Source organism: Perca fluviatilis, chromosome 7 (genome assembly GCF_010015445.1).
Source record: "Perca fluviatilis chromosome 7, GENO_Pfluv_1.0, whole genome shotgun sequence".
Lineage (NCBI taxonomy): Eukaryota > Metazoa > Chordata > Actinopteri > Perciformes > Percidae > Perca > Perca fluviatilis.
The window spans coordinates 10,006,744-10,028,240 of record NC_053118.1 but is presented as its reverse complement, the minus strand read 5'-3'; the positions used below and the strand labels follow the sequence as shown (position 1 = coordinate 10,028,240).

At 39.7% G+C, this 21,497-nt stretch overlaps 1 protein-coding gene across 4 annotated transcripts in view; it reads right to left on the bottom strand.

Annotated features, from left to right (window-relative positions):
* The window catches only part of ascc3 (activating signal cointegrator 1 complex subunit 3), a 193,131-nt gene extending 172,165 nt beyond the window's left edge, over positions 1-20,966 (bottom strand). The window contains exons 1-4 of one of the 4 annotated variants that reach the window (XM_039805613.1): positions 20,881-20,966; positions 19,678-19,812; positions 8,782-8,932; positions 2,696-3,273 (exon numbers count right to left, since the gene is read on the bottom strand). In XM_039805613.1, the coding sequence (XP_039661547.1) occupies positions 2,696-3,273; positions 8,782-8,932; positions 19,678-19,767 (819 nt within the window). In that variant the 5' untranslated portion in view covers positions 19,768-19,812; positions 20,881-20,966. Of the gene's footprint in view, positions 1-2,695; positions 3,274-8,781; positions 8,933-19,677; positions 19,813-20,245; positions 20,336-20,365; positions 20,584-20,880 lie in introns of those variants that run through there. The other 3 variants (XM_039805615.1, XM_039805614.1, XM_039805616.1) reach the window with 3 other exon arrangements.
* Between the last annotated feature and the right edge of the window lie 531 nt (positions 20,967-21,497).

Genomic DNA, 21,497 nt, shown 5'->3' with positions numbered 1-21,497 from the left:
TCCTCCACAGCGCTACGGAGGAGGGGCTGGCTAGTCCACACAGCATTCCTGGATGGGAGAAAAACGTGCTCTGGTTTATTGGCATTTCTTTAAAGCAATCACGATCGTCTTGGGCGGTGCTAAGCGCCGGACTGAGCCACGGTGCCGCTGCTAAATAGCCTCGGGAAGGAACTTGTTTTGGTGGAACATGTGTACGTTCAAAAGTTGTTTTAGTCGTGCAACAGAAAACTCAGATTAGACAGATAGTCTAGCTAGCTGTCTGGATTTACCCTGCAGAGATCTGAGGAGCAGTTAACCATAGTCCTCAGAAATCCACCAGAGTTTAGAACAGCAACACAAAGAAAGAGGAAGGGGAGGGACATCCCACCGGAATGAGGGACATCCAGCAGAATTTCCAGCAGCACCTGATCAATCCAGGGTTAAACGTCATCGATATAGACTAATCTAGCCCCAACCCATCTCACTGCGCACACCCTCCCACCTCCCAAAGTATTAACATAACCTCATCTTATCTTTATTTCCTCAAAATTGTTAAGAAATTAGGGTTCTTAAAGCTGCAGTCTTAAAGGTTGACATCTACTTAATAATTCCAAAGGGTCTTTATTACCAATGAAGGTCAAAGTCATGCAGCAAGTTGGAAATCTCTAAAAAGGTCTGGAGGTAAAGGCCAAGGATGACTTGGTCTAACAGCCAGGACATGATAAATCCAGCATCTGGATCAAACCCAAAAGGCCTGCTGTTGAAGGTCAAGGTTATATAATCAATAGGAGTCCCATATATTAAATGTACCATTAGGACAGATCAAACAGCATGTCACAGAAATACCATGCTGAGAGTTCAAGTTCAAATTGATCCCTAAAGTTCTTACCAAGTCTTTATCAGAAGTAGGGATCATTTGAGAAGGCCCAGAATCTCATTTTGTCAGTAGAATCATTGCAGGCATTTTTTTTTTTTTTAACCGTACACAGATCAACACAGGATAACAGCATGGCAGGCTATAAACCTTTACAAACCAAGTATTAGAGAAAAATTACCCCACTGCAAAACTAACTGTAATGGAATTAGAGAAGTGTGAAGGAAACAGGGCAAGCACGTCTCATTTCTGTTGGCTGCTCCAATGCTCTCAGCTCCAGCGTTAGCCGTAGTGTTCGCTAAACCACTTTTGAACCCTAGACCCTGGTACAACCTTCTCTACTGCAGTCCAGTGTGGCTGACTCTTTGAATGAAAGAGCTGTCAGCAGCCAATCAGGAGATTTTATATCCAAACTGAAACCAGGACGCACACTTTATATTTCCCCGACTGTGTAGAAATCTCATGTTTTCACTAGCCTTGTTGAAATGAATCACTGCATCGATGCATCCTGATGCAGACAAGGGTGATTCTGCATCGATGCAGTGACAGACCATAACAGATTATTACCTCATGATGTTACTTGTTGAATTTTACGGTCGCGGCTTTTTTTTGTTTTTGCCTTTTGTCTGCTGTCTGCTGTGTTCAGACTCCGCTACATTCAGGAAGTGTCTTTTTTAAGAGCAGATGCAATAAAAAGGGGAGTTCATATCGGACTGCTTGACATTGTTGATGAAAACCATGTGTAGCAATATACATATTAATATTGAGGAGGTGACGCATGGTTAGGGCTGCACGATATGACCTAAAATCAAAATCACGATTAATTGCACATTTTACCTCGATAACGATAAATTACCGATAATGTAACGATAATTTAAATTGTGATAGCTCATTGGCAAGGTTTTTACTGTCAATAGGCTGAAATATTGAAGGTAAGATATTTTTTTGCTTATATTTGTTATTTTAAAATAATTGAAGGAAACACAAAGCGGGAACTATTATGGGTATTTATTGAAAATTTATAAATCTGAAATGAAAGCACACATTGCTTGAAATGAAAAGGTCTTGTGAAAAAAAATCACGTTTTTGTTTTATAAAACTTATTGAAATTATAGTCATAGGAAAAGTACGTCGATATCAGCTTCAGAATTTCGATGTTGATTAATCGTCAAGCCCCATGCATCGTGATATTGAATCGATTCAAATCATTGACAGGATAATCGTAATCGAATCATGAACCCAGTGAAGATTTACACCCCTAGTTTACACATCACAGATGATACATTACAACATTACAACGTAATGCCTTTGCATTTGCCAATGCCAATGCATTTGCTTTACAGGTAAAACATGAGACCTGACTTGTAAGGAGGTTAGTGTGGAGTGCTCTGCAGGTGGGCTGGACTGTAACTGGGCAGAGGAGTAAATAGTGAGATAAGAGGATAAGATGTAAAAATGAAAACATTTCTATAGAAAAAAGTAAGAAGCCAATTGCCAACCCAGAGTATACTTGTAAAATCAACATTTCTGTAAATGTGCAAGTGTTAGTCAAATGGCCAACTGTAGTCCCAGTTAGCACCTGGAGGAAACCCACGCAAAACATGGGAACTCCACACACAAAGGCCCTGCCTGGACCAGGGATTACACCCTTGTGTAAGTCTTCTAAATTCTGTGTCAGGAACTGATTTTTAAGCTCTTAAGGTAGTCAATTTTACAGACAAAACAGGAAGAGAGCCATACTAAGCCACGTTTAGCATGTTTAACCTGCGTTAAAAGATTCCCAAGAACAATTCATCAGACACAGTATCTATAGATTAGATTGTATTTCCCAGTGACACAAACCTCATTCTGCAGCTCATCATCGCTCCTGCGGGAGGCCAGCATTTCAAACAGGGAGGTGCACAGTTCCTCTGGGCTGGATGAGATCATGTTGCCTCCATTCAGATACTTCTCAACCTCTGTTCTAAGGATGGCTCCATCCCCAGAGCTCAGAGATCTCCCTGAGCTGGACACCTCTTCCTCACTGGCGCCCTTCCTCCCACTCTGCTGGCTGTTGAGGAAGTTGATGAAGTCCAGACTCACGTTCTCCTCATCGATGCCCGAGCACGGCAGGTCCTCCAGTGGGTCCAGTGTGTAGCAGTCATACGAGAAGACAATGTTGCGTCCAAAAGAAGAGCCTCGTTGGGGGTTGTGACGGGAGCACAGGGTCTGGATAAAGTTCTCCACTCGGGATTCTCCGAGTGGAGCCACCAGCCGAGCCACACAGGCACAGGAGGCTTCAGCTGCAGATGATGGAAAGGGGCCGAACATCTGTTTAATGGCCCGAGTCTCCTCTGTGCCCACATGGTCTTTGTTGTGGAAGGTCTCAAACAGAAAGACGGCAGCGCTTTCAAAGGCCGCCTGACCCTGGTCAGACCCCACTGTAAAACAAAACACAACATATTTACAATGAAGAACGAAAGAGATCGGAGAGCTTCTTGGAACTAGCGTAAGTGAACGAAAGACGGTGCTCTTTGTCTTTAAGAAGAATTATTTTAAAATGACTTTAATGGATCCGGCACATTCTAGTCTATATCCACGACCTTCCACTTCCGAGATTGCTCTGTTTCCGCCGAAAATTCCGCCGGATGTCATTGTTTTATGGCCGGATGTCCGTCACCTTCCTCTTTCTTCGTGTTGGCGTTCTAAACTCCGCTGGATTTCTGAGGACTATGGTTAGCTGCTCCTCAGATCTCTGCAGGGTAAATCCAGACAGCTAGCTAGACTATCTGTCCAATCTGAGTTTTCTGTTGCACGACCAAAACAACTTTTGAACGTACCACCAAAACAAAAAGTTCCTTCCCGAGGCTATTTTGCAGCGGCCCCGGGGCTTGGTGATCAGTTTAAAGAAATGGCAATAAATCAATAAATCAGTTTTTCTCCGATGCCGGAATGCTGTGTGGACTAGCCAGACCCTACTAGGCATATTCTAAATAGAATAACATTACAGAAACACGCGTTTCGGCGTCCAGCCTTCTTCAGAAAGTAACAGGCACAGGAGTGGGGAGAAACAATTTAAAGCACCTGGTGTGAGCACATAATAAGGTGCAGACATTCAGCAATCAACAACATATTTACACTTTGATGTCGTGATTGCGGTGAACACTTCAGCCGGAGGCAGATTTAGTGATTTGTGCCCTAGGCAAACCCACACATGGGGCCTCCCTCGTGGCTTCTTCTCAACCGTTCCCTAATCGAGATTGTTGGTATGACACAACTTTTCTAATTAGTGGTAGAAAGTCACCAAGTACTTTTACTCAAGTGCTGTAGTTTTCAATGCAGTTGTATTTTGTAGGAGTAGTTTGATTTGATGCTACTTTATACTTCTATCTACTACATTTCTAAGGGAAATACTGTTGACAAATGTAACATCCATTTGTTGTGAACAAAATGAGAAAAAGTAACCTTCGAAAATGAGGACAAAAAGTATACTTTTTTTGTCAACGAATAAAAACTGAACGTTAAATGTGGAAGACCGATGAATGGACAAATTAACTAATTGCCGTTTCAAAGTCTTATTAAATGGCATGCATCTGTGGAATCACACACTGTAGCCCCCGATTGGTGAAGCAGCATCGTCCGCTGCCCAAAAGTATCTTGTGTTAAGAAACTGATTAGCCGCTTGACCTTTTGCACGAGCACTAAGAAGCCTCTTGCATTCAGTAACAATATGTCTTTGTCAGTAATGTTATCTCAAGTATCGTTTCTTGAAAGAAACAGATTTATGGACTAAATTCATCTACAATAAAATCCTTTTTTTCGCTTTGTCATTATAGGGTGTTAAATGAATTTAGACAATTTTAGTAAAGGTTGCAACATGATATACATGCATGTAAATGCATTAACGTAAATTTTTTTATTGCGAGATTAGCGTTCTTTTTGGCCTAGCAAACTTTGTAGTTTTTTTCACATGCTGTTGCAACAACTAGTAACGTTAGAAAAACTACAATACCACACCGGATCTAGCTAGACCGGAAACACAACAACAGGAACGCCACACACACTGGTTTGGGCTTGCAAGCCGGCCAAAGAGTAGTAGGCTAACGTTACGTTTTGAGTGGATGGCGAGCGCGAGACGCCGAAATGGATGCCAATAAGATTCTAAATGGAAAGTTTACTTTTAAAAAGTTGCCAAATGGTTCCATTGACAAGACCAAAGTGAACTGTGTGTTTTGTCGTTGTGAACTGAGCGATCATCGCAGCACGTCCAGTCTGACATACCACTTGATGGCCGAGCACACAGCTGATGCGACAATGGATGACTGCTCCAAGTGAGAATGTAAGTGGGAAATTGAACACTACAGTATATGCTAATGTTGTTTTGAATAAAAATAACATTTGCACAAAGCAAGCCGATCCACTTTTCCATCTTTATAAGAAATGAGAATTAAAATGAGAAAAAAATAATGGGACAAAAAGAAATCAAGGGACATTTAGAATAGATAAAAATGTGAATCAGCAGCCGTTCATCTGAGCAGTAAAGCCTAAACCATGAGCTCGCTGTTTAAGGTCCCTGCACTTTATTTAAATAATATTCCAAACAATTCATGCTTAACCAGAACTGTACTTAACATTAAAGGATACAGAGTAATTGTCCAATTAAAAGGAAAAAATGTCAGCAAGACAGAGGGAGAATAGAGGGAAGAAGGTTGGAGAGGCAGAGGAAAGCAAAAACAGATGAAAGGGATTTAAACCAATTAAAATCGTCTAAAAGCATCCGACTCATTGCTGCACGTAGCAGAGCAGAATGGCTGCTTTTATCCTCTCCACAGTTGGCTTGAGAGTAACTTTTTATTTGGATCCAGCCACAATGTCTGAGGGCAGGTTCAACACTTAAAGCATCGTTGGAGCATCGCAACAACAAATACTGTTACTCTTGACTGGCCGCCATAAACGGAGAGAAAAGCAAACTAAATGAAAATCATCACAGGCTTTCATGAGAGAGCTCAATAATTGACTCAGTTCAGCTGACACTTGAAGTCGTAGAGGGAGGATTACATCATGTAGAGCATGCTGTCAAACGCCTGTCTCTGGAGTAAATCTATCTAGTATATTTTCATTTGTTGGAGAGCATTTTTAAATGAGATGATACTTTAGAAAAACAACCCCAAATATCTCTGCATTGTTCCTGGACCCTAAATACACATTTATGAGCAAATCAAATGGACATAATAATAATAATACATTTTATTTATGGGCGCCTTTCTGGACACTCAAGGTCACCTTTCAAAACAATAAAATAGTAATAATAATAATAGTAAAAACAAACCGAACATTACTAAATACAGATGAGTGGTTATGTTTTTGGATAGGCTAGTGTGAAAAGATGTTTGCAAGCGGGTTTTGAAAAGGGAAAGCGAGTTAATGTTGCGAATGTCTGGTGGAAGGGAATTCCAGAGGTGAGGGGCAGAGATGCTGAAGGTGTAGTGAGGTGAATAGACGAAGAAGACCTTGGGAGTATGAGTGGGTGTGTTGATGTGAAGGTGGTCAGTGAGATACCCCTTGTATTGCCCCTCGTCTCACGGGGACTTGTTTAGTTTATTTAACGCGTTCAAGTGCAGGATGGGTCTCGGGACCCCGAAGGACGAGGCCCCCGCCAGTTCACGTGAAATGTCATCACATAGTACGCGAGGGTCACCAAATCAATGCGGTGTTTTACTGGGATCCAATGAAGCTGCTGAAGAACATGAGTGATGTGACTAAAAGGATATGTTCCGGTGATGATACGAGCAGCAGAGTTCTGAACCGTTTGAAGTTTATGTATACGTTTGAGAGGAAGACCAAAGAGAAGAGAGTTACAGTAATTGAAGCGGGATGTAATTCAGAGTTTCTGCATGTTTCACCAAGTCAAATTTAAGACTTTTTAAGACCTTTTTAAGACCATTATTAATGAAATGTAAGACCTTTATCACAACATTAACTAAAGCCCTTAATTCAGTTTAGTATCACTAAAGAGTAAAATCAGTTCTATGTCCGTGGTATAATCCGAAAGAGACTCCCGCCAATAACACGAAAGCTGATTGGCTGCAATATAAGTAGCATATTGGTCTCATTTGTAGTCTAATATAGTGAAATTCTATTTGGACTACAAAAGAAAGAACTACAACACCACGGAATAAAAAAAGAGCATTAGAGGTAGCGTTGCATGGATGTAAAAAAAGCCCGGTTTAAAAATAATTAAGACCTAGAACTTGGGGGAAATTACTGGAATTGTTGGGTCTTTGTAAATTATAGAGTGTGGTCTAGACCTACTCTCTGTAAAGTGTTATGTTTTGATACTATAAATAAAAGGTAATTTAATTTAAGTTATTATTGAATAACTTAAGTTGTTTAATGGTTTAAATATGTTTTGTTGCATGGATTAAGAGTTATCTCACCAACTACACAATAGGGTACAATATACTGTACCACAAGGGAGTTGTTTTCAATTTTCACAAATGATATACGTTGATCTTGAATAAGGCGAACATTGCAATATATAAAGATAATTCCACAGTATACATCTGCCCAACTCCTGGAGAACTGAGTAGAATCTTGAATAAGGAATTAAAGTTAAATGAGTTACTTAGCTTGTTATTAATGCAGAAAAGACAACAATATGGTTCTTGGCTCAAAATTTGATTGATCAATTTGCTGAAAGACACACCTACCTTGAAATTAAGTATAGGAGGTACAGATATTGAACAGGTACCAGAAGCAAAGTTATTGAGGATTACTGCTGATAGCAAAATGCCTTGGAATAGCCATATAAATCAAATGTTAAAAATGAGAAGCAGTATGGCTGCTGTCAAGCGCTGTAGGAAGTTAATGTCAAGCTGGTTGATGAAACAATAAGTCCAGGCATTAGTGCTATCACAGTTGGATTATTGTTCAGTTATTCGGTCCAACCCAACAGAAACTAATTTCAAAAAGACTGCAAGTTGCACAAAACAGAGCAGCTTTTATTGTTCTTCACTGCCCATATAGAGTAAGTTCAATGAATAATAGTTTGGCCTGGTTGAGTGTGAAAAGTAGGTTACAATATTCCTTAATACGTTTTATTAAATATAAATATTGTAACCAGAACTCTAGTAGAGATAGACATCAGTGCTGTACTCGACAGTCATCAGAGAGTCATTTTCTGTTGCCTCCCTGTAGAACTAGTTTAATACAGAGGACAGTGCATTATAGAGCAATGGTGGCACGGAATTCATTAACGAGTTTTTTGGTTTTAGAAAGCTATAAAATATGTTTTTTTTAGTTAAAGTTAAATTGTACAGTATTTATTTACACAAGAAATGGTGTAGAATACTATAGATACGATTACATATACTTTTAATGATCTTAATGATTTGAAACTCATTTTGAGCCATCTATCCTTTTTTGTGACCTTGAATATGGACTATTGAAGATATGAATGATTATGTGACCAACTTAGACAGGTTTTGGGCTTGTGTTGAGTGTTGTCTGATTTATGTATTGTGTTTACTTTTGTTATGTTGTGACAATGAATGTTACGTACGTTTACGTTTTGTTGTACCCTTGATATACAGTATGCTTTTATGATGTTCTGGGAGTATGAATGTTATAATGTATGTAAGTTTATGTAATATTCTTATGAAATCAGAGAGACCCCAGGAAGAGTAGCTTCTGTTTAAGACAAACCGAAGCAAATGGGGATCTTAATAAACAAACAAACAAACAATGATTTCTAATCTCGATCCACCAAAAGGCACAAAACAACATGATAATTTCTGCCGCTAGTTAGTATCATAAATCACTAAAGTCTTAAGTCTAAACACAGAAAATGGCATGCTGTTATTTTTAACTGTGTTTTTATCAGTGTTACAAAAACATATGAAAAAGATTGTAAGAAATTAAAATGGAGTTGAGGCTGAGGAGTTAATTACCAATTTCTTTGGCTGCCAGAAGGAGGCTCTTCAGTTCCTGATTGGCAGCTTGCCGTTTAGCTTTGTCCTGATCCTCAGAGCAGAAATGGACAATCTTGTGCCACGTCAGTCCCTCTCTGGCAAACAGCTCCCGTCTCTTTAGTCGTTTGGTCTATCAAGAGCCACAGGGAGAAATACAATTACATTTCAAAAGTAGCACTTACTGCTTTTATAATCACATGTATTTCTAAATGTACACATAGTCTTGGATAAAACCAATGTACCCCAACAGTTTGCCAATGTATTGTGCAAATAGTTTGTCAAAGTCACTGAATGAGTGTAGTTTTTGCTGTAAAATTAACCAATGCCTTCTTTCTGTGGCATCTATTGAACCCAAATTGATTCTTAGGAGTCATTTTGATAAACCTGAAGAACCATCCCAGAGGTTTTTGTTTATCCCAATCAATTAATTCAATCATTTCATTAATTTAATTACTTATCAAGGACAAGGCACATCACCAGTTCATTTTCAACATGGTCATGGTCATATTGCAACTCATTAGAATCTTTTTGTTAGGTCTCGCATTGCCAGACCTTCCTCCAGCGCGCTGCGGAGGAGGGTCTGGCTAGTCCACACAGCATTCCGGAATAATTAAAAAATAAAAATGTGCTCTGGTTTATTGGCATTTCTTTTAACCAATCACAATTGTCTCGAGCAGTGCTAAACGCAGGACGAGGTAACGGTGCCTCTGCAAAATAGCCTCGGGAAGGAACTTGTTTTGGTGGAACGTGTGGTTCAAACGTGTGCTCACGTGCTCTGGTTTATTGGCATTTCTTTAAACCAATCACAATTGTCTAAGCGCCTGACGGAGCCACGGTGCCTCTGCCTCGGTAGAACGTGTAGGTTTAAAAGTTGTTTTAGTAGTGCAACAGAAAACTCAGATTGGACAGATAGTCTAGCTAGCTGTCTGGATTTACCCTGCAGAGATCTGAGGAGCAGTTAAAAATAGTCCTCAGAAATCCACCGGCATTTAGAATGCCAACACAAAGAAAGCATAAGGTTAGGGACATCCAGCCAAAAATGAGGGACATCAGGCGGATCTTCCGGCGACACTGGAATAATCCCCTAAATGAATCGTCGTTGATATAGACTATATTGTCATTAGATCCTCAATGCCTGGTAAACGATGAAGAATTTCAAACTCTACACCCCTGTGGCTTTCAGAGATTTGTCATAGAAAATAACCTCTGGTGACATCACCAAGGTTATTTTCTCTGACATGACAAAGCTCCAGAGCAACAGAAGACATTATACAACTGTCTTTACAGCCTGAGATCTAGCCTAGAAATCTAGACGCACCCTATCAGCAGCAAATGTCATTTGCATCCAGGGTCCGTCTAGCAACTCTCAGTTGGCTTGTGAGCTGGAAAAACCAAACTCTGGTCGGGCCAATCATATTGTATATAGAGTCGGTAGGCAGGCTTAACATATTGACAGCAGAGTTGCGACGTTTCCGCGTGAATTCCCTGCTACTTGAAAACAAAGAAGATGGCTGCTGCTGCTGGCGAACAGCGGTCTTTGGAATCGGCTTTGGCTGCGACTCTGGAAGACTTGGAGTTAAGCACTGAAGTCATTCTTAAAAAAGGAAGATGTGTTTGGAGTTTTGCTGACCGGATACGGCAAAAGTTTAATCTATCAACTAGCGTTGCTCTGCTTGGTTGTAGCGCTGTCCTATTATGTGCAGAGCAAGGTTATCATAGTTTTGCATTTTTCATTAGTTTTTATTTTTATTTTGTTTTGACTTTTTTTTTTTTTTTTATTCAGTTTAGTTTTAATTAGTTTTTAAAGCGGGTTTGCTAGTTTAGTTTAGTTTTTATTTTTTGAAAATGCTTACTTTTAGTTTAGTTTTTAGTCTTAGTTTTAGTCTTTTTTGTAATAGGGGTTATTTGTTGGGGGCAAGATTCAAAAAGGTCAGAAAAAAGTATTGTGTAATAATAACTCAACAAAACATCCTACACTTTTAGAAATATGTATTCAACAATATCACCAGTACATAAAATGTACATATGATGATGAGCACAAATACAGTATCTCACAAAAGTGAGTACACCCCTCACATGTTTGCAAATATTTTTATTTCATTATATCTTTTAATGGGACAACACTGAAGAAATTACACTGTGTCCAGCTTGTATAACAGTGTAAATGTGCTGTCCCCTCAAAATAACTCAACACACAGCCATTAATGTCTAAACCGCTGGCAAAAAGTGAGTACACCCCTATGTTAAATGTGAAAATAGCCCCACATCATCACATAGCCTTCACCATACCTAGAGAATGGCATGGTTTTATGTCGGTTAGCCTAATAGCTGGTTTGATTTGCATTGAGAGATGATTTTATGGCAAGTACCCCATGCCAATCTCTAGGTATGGTGAAGGGTATGTGATGATGTGGGGCTATTTTAATTCCAAAGGCCAAGGGAACTTTATCAGGATGCATAGTATCCTGGATCCATGAAATAAGTGGCCTTTAAAAATAAACATTTGCCTGCCTCTATGGGAATTTAACATAGGGGTGTACTCACTTTTGTTGCCAGCGGTTTAGACATTAATGGCTGTGTGTTGAGTTATTTTGAGGGGACTGCACATTTACACTGTTATACAAGCTGTACACTTAATACTTTACATTGTAGCAAAGTGTAATTTCTTCAGTGTTGTCCCATTAAAAGATATAATGAAATATTTACTAAAATGTGAGGGGTGTTCTCACTTTTGTGAGATACTGTATGTACACAGTCTACACAAGACGCAGCAGTAAGTGCAAAATGTGTTAGTAACTGTGCCAGGAAAAAACCTAAATAGCCAACAGACTAAAGAAGACATACATCAACAGGTGTTTTGAACTTTGGTTCGAGTAAGGTGGCGAACTTTTTGAAGTCAATCGACTCCCACAGTTGTGTAGACATCCTAGTATCAATACACATATTAACCCACGCTTCCTACCGCTTGTGGTGTTCCTGCGTATTTACTAACCAGCAGCTATCGGGTCGCCGGTGAAAGCCCTCCTGTAGTGTTCTCTGTCCTGAGGTTGGCTCTGTCATGCTGCCTGGCCCTGGCCCCACACATCCATGTCCTGTACCGGGGTTATATTAGCTTCGGTTTCAGGGGAAGGGGGCTTTGCGTTCTCCTTGCCCGGTCACTGCTTGTTAAGGTAAGCTAGGTTAGCCTCCTTGTGCGGGCTTCTCAAATGTACTTTCAAATTCGTGGGATGTTTCCCTTAATTGTCCACTTATTTTAGCACCTTCCACTGCGAGGCACTTGCTTTTATATGACACAGTCATAATCAAATAGGACTCTGCCGCTTTCTTCCGACTTTCGGTACCGCTATGATGCCAGGCGAGGGGCATGGACTATGTTGTGTTCAATTTGACGTGGAATGTCGGAATTTCTGGGTTCCCAGTCGGAAACTATGTCTACAGCATAGACTGAATAAAACAGGTCTATGTTCGGAAATGTCAACTCTGACAGATACGTTATTTGCTCTGTGAAAGACATTGACAAAGACGAAACTAAGGACATTTACTCAATAATTTTATTTCATTTTAGTTAGTTTTGCAAACAGACATTACAGTTTTAGTTTAGTTATCTTTTTTTGTAATGCCTCGTTTTTATTTTAAGTTTTCGTTATTTCGTTCATTTTCGTTAACCTTGGTGCAGAGGGAATTTGAAAGACAACCGTTTATCCCGCCCCTCGGATTGAGCCCTGCCAATGGTGAGTTCCCAGACCCAACATCTTGATGTGGGTCTGGCTTGTCAGGCTACCTGAGATCAGTACACTGACCTTAATGCGTAAAATTGGTGGAGTGGTCCTTAAAGGATCCTATAGAATTTGGAGAATTTTTCCTCTCAGAACAGACACTGCAAGCTGTCATTTTGGGCAGGATTTATCACAACAAAACCCAGAGACACCCTGATGAGTGTGAATCATTAGGGGCTCCAAGGAATAGAAGCTGGGTCTCATGTCATGTGTGTTTATGTATGAATTTAATTAAAACAACTTCAAAGGAGAGATGTTTAGTTAGTATTATCGCAGTTACTGTATGTTCCTGTTTACATTACAATAAACCACAAAGTCCTCCAGAAATTAGCCACTGAATTTCTTTGACACTGAATATTTTCTATCAAGTCTTATATTATCCATTCATAGATAAATGGAGTCATGTTGCACAATCGCTAATCATTTTGGGCATTTTCTAGTAATAATGACCTCCCAAAAAGACAACTTAGTTATTTATTTACTTTCAGCAAACACCCAACAATGAGCAAGTCTACAGATTCACCTCAGAGGGGAGTCCCACTATCAGAACTAGGCCTAGGTATCATTTGAAAGTTTTTGACACAAGCGCCTTTACATCTGACTTTTGGTACTGATACCAAAATGATGCTATTTTTGATAATGTGCTTGTCACATTATAGTTACACGTTTCCCTTAGTAGTTCTGTAGAAAAGTGTGTTAATGAGATATACTTTTTTCTTTCTTTTTAACTTCTATCATTACAGCAGTGAGGTATTAAATGAGTCCATGCTCTGAGGTCAGGAGAAGGATTGACACAGTGACTCCATTATAATCTGCATCTCCATGTCTTCTAAAACTAAGCATTTTAACACAAGCTGAGAGATAATCTCAGAGTGACTTCAGCCATCTTTTCACTAGAGAAGCAGTTTTTTCTGCTGAGATCATTTAACTGGAGGTGAGCCAGCTAGAGGTGTACGGCTGAATAAAGCTTTAAACAAACAAATCACTGACATGGAGTGAAAAGACGATAAGGATAAGAAGGAAAAAGAAGGATAGTTTGATGGCAAAAGACAAAAAAGGACGTTTTGACACAGTTTATTTTGGGTAGCTACGTCCTAATGGGTTTGTGCATCATAACTTCCCCGATGTGTATATACAGTATATACCCGACTTTAGCCATATAAACTTAAAAAGTGATATGTCACTCACTGTTGTGTTTACAGCTTGTTGCACGCACCAAGTGGCCAAAATAAAATCGGATTTAACAAATCTCCATTTTACAATAGTGATGGGTGGAAATGTTCCATATCCCAAGAAGGAAACATCCCTACCAATGCAGAGTTTATAACAACTTGTATCTAGTTTAATTATACATTGTGATGGTTTTGCTTCGACTGTGCAGGTAAGGTCAGTGGTCGAAAAAAAACTGACATGATAAGCATATAGAATACAACGTATTATTAAGATAAACCAGTGATTTCCAACCTTTTTGTCTTGTGACTTGTACAAAACACAGTGTTTGGCTCGGGATCCTTGCACGTTTCCGGTGTCTCAGAGTTGTAAACAGTTCCACCAAAGACATATTTCCACAATAACTGTTAATATTATCTAATATTTACAACAAAAAAGATTGAAGTTAAAAAAAAAAAATTATATATTTAAATATTTCCTGGCTGGGCCCCTAGGTTGGGAACCACTGGACGGTAAAACCTTTTTACCTTCAATACCCTAAGTAGATTTTTCTAGTGGCGCGGAGAGGAGAGCTAACATTTAGCGGTGAAGAAATCAAGTGAAAGTGCAGTAGCTAGAGTCTGCAGTTTGAGCTCCTCCGGACTGGTGGATTTGTCCTGTCCTGTTTCCCCGGCTGCTGAGTGGAGTGACGGGGATTAGCTCCGGAGGCTCCAGCCCCGTCTCCCCCTGTGCTTTCCAACCAAGATCTGGAAGCCGAAGCAGGAAAAGCTACTCTAAGCTATTTATTGAGTTCCCTTTCAATTTAATTCCCTCAGGTAAACAGTATGCAGTGTAGGTTATTTGTCTAGGGTTTTTAAGAAAGGAAATATTGTCTCTGGTAAATGCTGTCTTTGTCAAGGTTTAAAGGAGTAATAAAGTTTGCCATCCATACAGTCTATGGTTCGGACAGCAGCCTCCGCGTTGCTGTATTATGATCCCCATGAGTAAACAACACAAAGTGATAGGTTGATGTCTTTCTTGGCGGTGCAAAAGCTCAGACAAATCAACCTAGTTTCGGAAAATATTACATTGCTTTATCGCTGTACAACATTTGCGTTCTTGTGAAAGTACTCATGACAAAAACAACAGATTGAAAAAACGTATTGACTTGCGAATTAATCGCACAAAAAAAAAAGTTTAATATTGTTGGGATTGGTACTTTTAAGTAAAATGATCTGATCTGAAAACTTCCTTTAACCACTGGGCAGGGTAAGGTAAGGAAAGGTAGGACTGCTGACTGTGTAACTGTATGTTTATGACCCGTTTAATGAAGAGCGCAAATGTTCATCGAGCTCAAAGATAATATTAATAATAACTTCTGGACATGTGTTCAGTTTCAGTGTGTGACTTGTCGACAGCTGACAGAGGTGGCAGACTGTTGGCTTTGGATGGAAAATGCATCACGTTGTTATGCCAATAAGGATTCAGAGGAAAATAAATTCACAAAACTGTGTGCAGAGTCTCTTTTCATGATCCCCTGCAGCGGATAATGAATCCAGTATTGACAGTATGAGAAGAGCTTTATATACACAGCAGGCATCTAAGAATAGGAGTTTTTGCACTCGACAGCTGGCATATTTCTAGTGTCTGATATATTTTCAAGGCCAACAACAGACATTTTATTTACTTACATATTTATTTAAGTGTTAACTAGGTGCCATTAGCCATAAGAATTACATTCGTCATGTACTCCTCTGTAGCAGTGGTTCTCAACCCGGGGGTCGGGACCCCCAAGGGGGTCGCGAGATCATTTCTGGGGGTTGGCAGACGGTTGGGGGAGAAAAAAAAATTAAATGACGTATTCTAGACTGGGGAATGGTTTCTACATTACTGTGTGAGTTTGGTACATTTCATGAACACAGAATGGGGTGTGAAGGTGGGTCAGGGAGAGAGAAAAAGTCACAAATGCATCAAACATCCACAGAGCCTGGAGCACACTGGACAATGCTAGGGGCTAAAACTAAACTGTAAAGCAAAGCATGATTTGTTTTCATGTAATAATCCGAGCATTCACAAAACTCACTCAAAATCTGCAGGGGGGAGGCGAGTAGACACCCGTTTGCAGCTCTTTTTCTCTTGATGTCGAGGGGGGGTGGGTCGCAAACATTACTATTATAGTTAATTTAATTAATTAAACAGCAAAAAACAATTAAAATTTTAAAAAACAAATTAACATGAAACCATCAAATTATTAGCAAATATAAATCTTTTGTGAAAAAAAAAAAAAAAAAAACACTGACGATAGGCTTACTGGCCTATAGGTGAGGTAATCACCAAGGTAGCCATAAACAGATACAGTTATAAGGATTCACTGTGCCACAGCTATGTGTAACATTAAGACATGATTTTTTTTTTAAACCATGCCAAAAATTATTATTTTAATAGCTTAGTATTCTCTGCACTAAAAAGGCATTTATAAAGGCTTTAGGCTGCCCTACACTTTATTGTAGGCGCAGTTTAACATGCAACTTAATTTTATACAAAATATGTAGTAGGGGATCCCTATTCTGTCTCTCTTTCAGTTAAAAACTAAAGTTTTGGCTTAAAAAACATTGAAAATCCCTGGACTAAAGTATAGAGTATCAAAAATAACTCGTCATTCAACAACCAATATCAATACCTAAAGCGTGAGCTATGGTCGGCGGAGGCTCCCCGCAGAGCTTACGCCGTAGCCTATCTAAGTGGCCTGAAGTTTACACTTGTGGTGTGTGCGTTGATCTCTTTGAGAGAATAGCAGGGCCGGCGTGTGTGTGTGTGTGCGTGTGTGTGTGTGTGTGTGGGGAGTGTGTGGTAGAGCGAGTGAGAGAGTTACAGTGATTATCTTCGGAGCGAGTAGCAACTCTAGAGTCATAGTGGGTGAAACAAAGTGTCTCCCCTGTTCTTTCTGATCACGGAGGAAAAGTGAACCCTCTCCTTGATTTCATGTTGTTTATGGAGGTTAACAGGTGGAGGTTACGGCGTAGGGTCTGTGTCTCCACGTACCTACGCACGCAGGTCCCATGGCATGAAAATGTCACTTCATGAGGTTTTTTAACATTAATATGCATTCCCCTAGCCTGCCTATGGTCCCCCAGTGGCTAGAAATGGTGATAGGTGCAGGGTTCGTACACCTTTTCCAAGGTCAAATTCAAGCGCTTTTCAAGCACTTTCAATGTCCATTTTAAAGCTTTTTCCAGCACCTTACACCACCGTAAAATATATACCAATACATAGTCAAAATTATTATTGTTTTTGTCACATTAAAAGACATAATACTATAAACAGCCAAAATTGTGTTTCGTAATAGCAGAAGGATCAGATATTTAAGCAAAAAAAAGTTTTATTTTTCAAAAATGTATCACTGTCTAAGTAGACTGTGCTATCTAACCTGCCTGATTTAATGAAAATTCATTACTTCACTAACCCTGAATTATCACTTTCTCTTCATGGTCCATAACATAACATACAGTAAGACAGCTATGGAGAGGAGCACTGAGTGGGGGGGTCTGAGCCAAATGACATACAGTTGGGTCATTGTGTGTCAATATCCAGGAAACCAGTTTGTGCACCCTCTTAGATTTTGCTCAAAGGTTATGCTACCCTTAATGTCCTTTCACACTTTTTTCCAAATCTAGGGCATGCCGTACAAACTTGTAATGGTTCAGTCATATTGACATGTTTGTCTTCCAACCTACAAAGTTTGTGCTGCCTATGAATTAATGTCCAAATACTGATTTTCAGGCTGTAAAACTGAAGTAATTTCAAGGGCTAAAAATATGAAGACATAGGATTTGAACAGAAATATTTTACAGGCCTCGGTTTTGGGAAACATTGATATAGACAAGGTTTGAACAAAATCTGAGACAGTGCAACAACATCCTGTAATTCCATTTTAACCCAGAAGACTGACAGTGCACAGGCACCTGCCTGATAAATAGCCTATATTAATTGGGAAAAAAAAAAAAAAGTACTTCATTGCCAAGACATATACATTTATCTACTGGAATAGAGCAGTGTAAATATTGCATAAGGCCATCCTCAACCTTACAGTAGACTACTTGTATGACATGATTTCCGTTGAGCAACCAACGATTGTTGTTATGCACCGGGCTAACGTTTGCAGGTTTTAATTTGCGAGTAGTTAACGTTACAGTTACTGATGTAACTTTGGCTATGTTCCCTGCATATTCCACAAATGAACGTGCCATAACGGACATGCAATACTAAAGTTACATTATCACACCAAGTACTCTCAGTCACTTAGCCTGCGAATTCCTAGCTAGAAGTTACTAGCGTAAACAAATAGGCGCTAACTGGCGCTAACGTGTACTATTTCAGTTGGCTTACTTGAAACTTACTTCATGTGACTCGAGAGCGCAGACTCGCCCATTGTGAAAAGCTGCACGTCTTTTTTGCAGACTTTACAAGAGTCAACTCGTAGGGTTTGTCCCCGTTTAATCCATGATTTGTATTTTTCATCTTCCAGCCAACGTTCACTGAAACAACAACCTGCCGGCAGCGATATTACGAATCCCACTATGGCCACGCCAAGACCCGCCCTTCAATACCATTTATTGGCCAGGTGTCCATGATGCTTACGCAAGGTAGCGTAACCGTGACCAATCGGCTATCCTAACCTTAACCACTCGAGGTGAAATGCCATATTTACCCCAACCAATTGAGCTGCTTCCTAGGGCGGGTCTTGGCGTGGCAGCAGACCGCAGTCACACATGCACAAGCGAGCAGGTTTAATTTCCTCCAACATTTTATTTCTCCATTTAATAAACAAACTATTCAGTAAGTTAGGTATTTGTTGTGAACTAAATAGTTACAATTTCAAGCATTTTCAATAAATTTATCCAAAATTCGAGAGAATTTAGAGAGAGAATTTAGAGAATTTGGCCCACAAATGAGAGAGAGACATCATGGCTTTCAAACGAGAAAAGTGGCAGTTGGTCAAGGCCACACCGCCCCCCCTAACGATACTCGTCAAGAGGCAGGCAGGAAATACTCTACATTACGCACAGAGACGGTGCTCACGTAGTAGGAGCTGAAAAATAAATACAAAGATTTGTACCTTAATGTGTAGTGTTGTAATTTCTTTTTGTTTTATAAAATTGGTATTGAAAAAAGTAGGGGTGTAAGAAAAAATGTATACACTAGAGTATAGCGATATTTTATTTAGCAATACTATATTGATTTTATTTATTTTCAAAAGTTTGGGGTCATTTATACATTTCCATTCCACTCCATTACAGACAGCATGCCAGCTGAGATCAGTTGCATTGTTTTTTTTAATCAGGGCAGCAGTTTTCAGATTACATTATGTGCTTACATGATTGAAAAAGGGTTCTCGACTGTTGTAGAAAGAAGTGGCTGAAGAAACGCTTGAATCCCAAGCTTTTTGGTCTAAACGTCATACCCAAATTGAAAGTTGCACAGCTCCCATATACTGCGTTTTTTTTATTTCCATTTGAAAAGTGCAAAGAAAAAAGCCAAAAAACTACAAAATACAACACTTCTCAAATACACAAACACGCCCACATCAATCACCTTTCCAATGATGTCAGGCGCACCCCAGAGTGTCGAAGTATATGGGAGCTGTACCACTTTTAATTTGGGTATGACGTTTAGACCAAAAAGCATGGGATTCAAGCGTTTCTTCAGCCACTTCTGTCTACAACAGTCGAGAACCCTTTTGCAATTATGTAAGCACATAATGTAATCTGAAAACTGCTGCCCTGGTTAAAAAAAACAATGCAACTGATCTCAGCTGGTATTCTTTCTGGAATGGAAATGTATATGTGACCCCAAACCTTTGACCGGTAGTGTAAATATTTTGTGAAAGCACCATTAGTCAACGTTCTATTGTGACAATACTGATTTCCAATTATCCATGAGCTGGCCTCACCTTCAGATCATGGAGGTGATCAGTAAAGTCCTCCTTCTTGCTGACATTGGAGAAGGAGCGCAGTGCACCTGTGAGCCGTGGAGGAGACATCTTTCTCTGATGCTTTAATCCATACACTGGTTCTCCGGCTTAATTCTAGGACAGACAGAATGACAGTTACAAATAGTGAACTTTCGTGGCAGTATGGTTTCTACATGATATAGCCTTGTCATCAGAGTGCCTCTGGCAAAAAGTGTTTTTAAAAAATCCTTTATTCCAAATGCCATCAGTATCCTTAACCAAACCAATTGACAATATCAATATGAGCTGTTATCTTAATGAATTTAAGCATATTTATTTTGTTTTTATCTTGATTTTTATTTATTTTTTTATATTCAACTTATTATGTCTGATATGTTGTCTGTATGTTTATTTCTTGTATGTCTGGTGAGCCAAAGGAAAATTTTCACCCCGGTGGACAATAAAGATTTATTCTATTCTAATACAGTTGAACTCCATACAGAAAAGCTGTCAGTTTAAAGTTGCATTTCTAAACCAGAGTCACACACACAAGGTAGGACATTATTACCAGATGTCACACATCGTTGGGGTCTTCTGGTGTATTCGGCATACAATGAAACCCCACAAACACCGAACAGCAGTTAAATATTTGACTGTAATATCTGAAACGTTAAGTAACTTAGCTAACCTGTAACGTTAACACACGTCAAATGAATAGCGAAACAACGACGTATTGGTAGATAGGGTGTACGCCGAATTGAAGACTCGACACTGTCGATTCGTCCAAGATCCGAAATCATGAATTAGTTGATCAAGACACCTGTCATCTCTCCGCGCAGTTCAAGATTGACGTTAACGTTAGGGCACCATTGTAGGGCACCATTGTAGGGCACCATTGTAGGGCACACGCCCGAGCCAAAGTGCTGTCTTGTTTGTATTATTGTAACGTAATAAACGATACGTTTTCTTACGCCACTTTTACTAACTTTAAACATAACTAAATTAAAAATGCTCACTAACGTAGCTAGTAGAGTCTGTGCTGCTAGCTAATGTTAGCTTGCCTGGCAGCCTGGCTGCCACTTCCACAGTCGTATTGCTGTACCATTAGCTTTAGCACTTTAGAACTGTCACTTATCAAACAAAATGCGAAAACTTAGCAGTCTGTGTGGCAATGTAAAACATAATATTTCAATAGCAAACTACCTTCCGAAGTGCCTTGTAGAATGAACTGTGAGACGCGTGTCAACTGACTGGCCTACCGGCAGATGTCAACAGAAGTCGCGTGTAAGCTATGAACTATGGGTATTGTAGTTTGTATGACAAGTACTTGCTATAGGCTAAGCGTAGAGGCTAGGCCTAAAATGACTACATTGACCACTTATACACAGGAGTGCCACATCACACAAGGTTTGTTTTAAATTCAAACCGGCGTACACCGAAACACATATAAGCGGAGTCGGTACTCGAATTACAACGGGGTACGCCGCTGCTATTTGAAATTGATCACGGGTGCCACCAAAACCGTGTCGTGCGTCAAAGTCTGTTAGTGTTGTGGAGTTTTCTGATTCCCCAGGGTCTTTTTGCCTTATCCTTACAATGCTTATCTCCACACAGTGCGAGCTCCCCGGTAACTATAACAAGCGCTACCACAAAAACTATGAGTTTACTAGAAAACGAAACTGGTCATCCTCTTCTGGGACATTACTTTAACTGCATGCATAGCAAAAAGAAAGCCATCAAGACTAATGTGGCAAATGTAGGCCACAAATAAATATTTTGGAACAGAACAAATTAATACCTGAAACAGAAAAAGACAAACA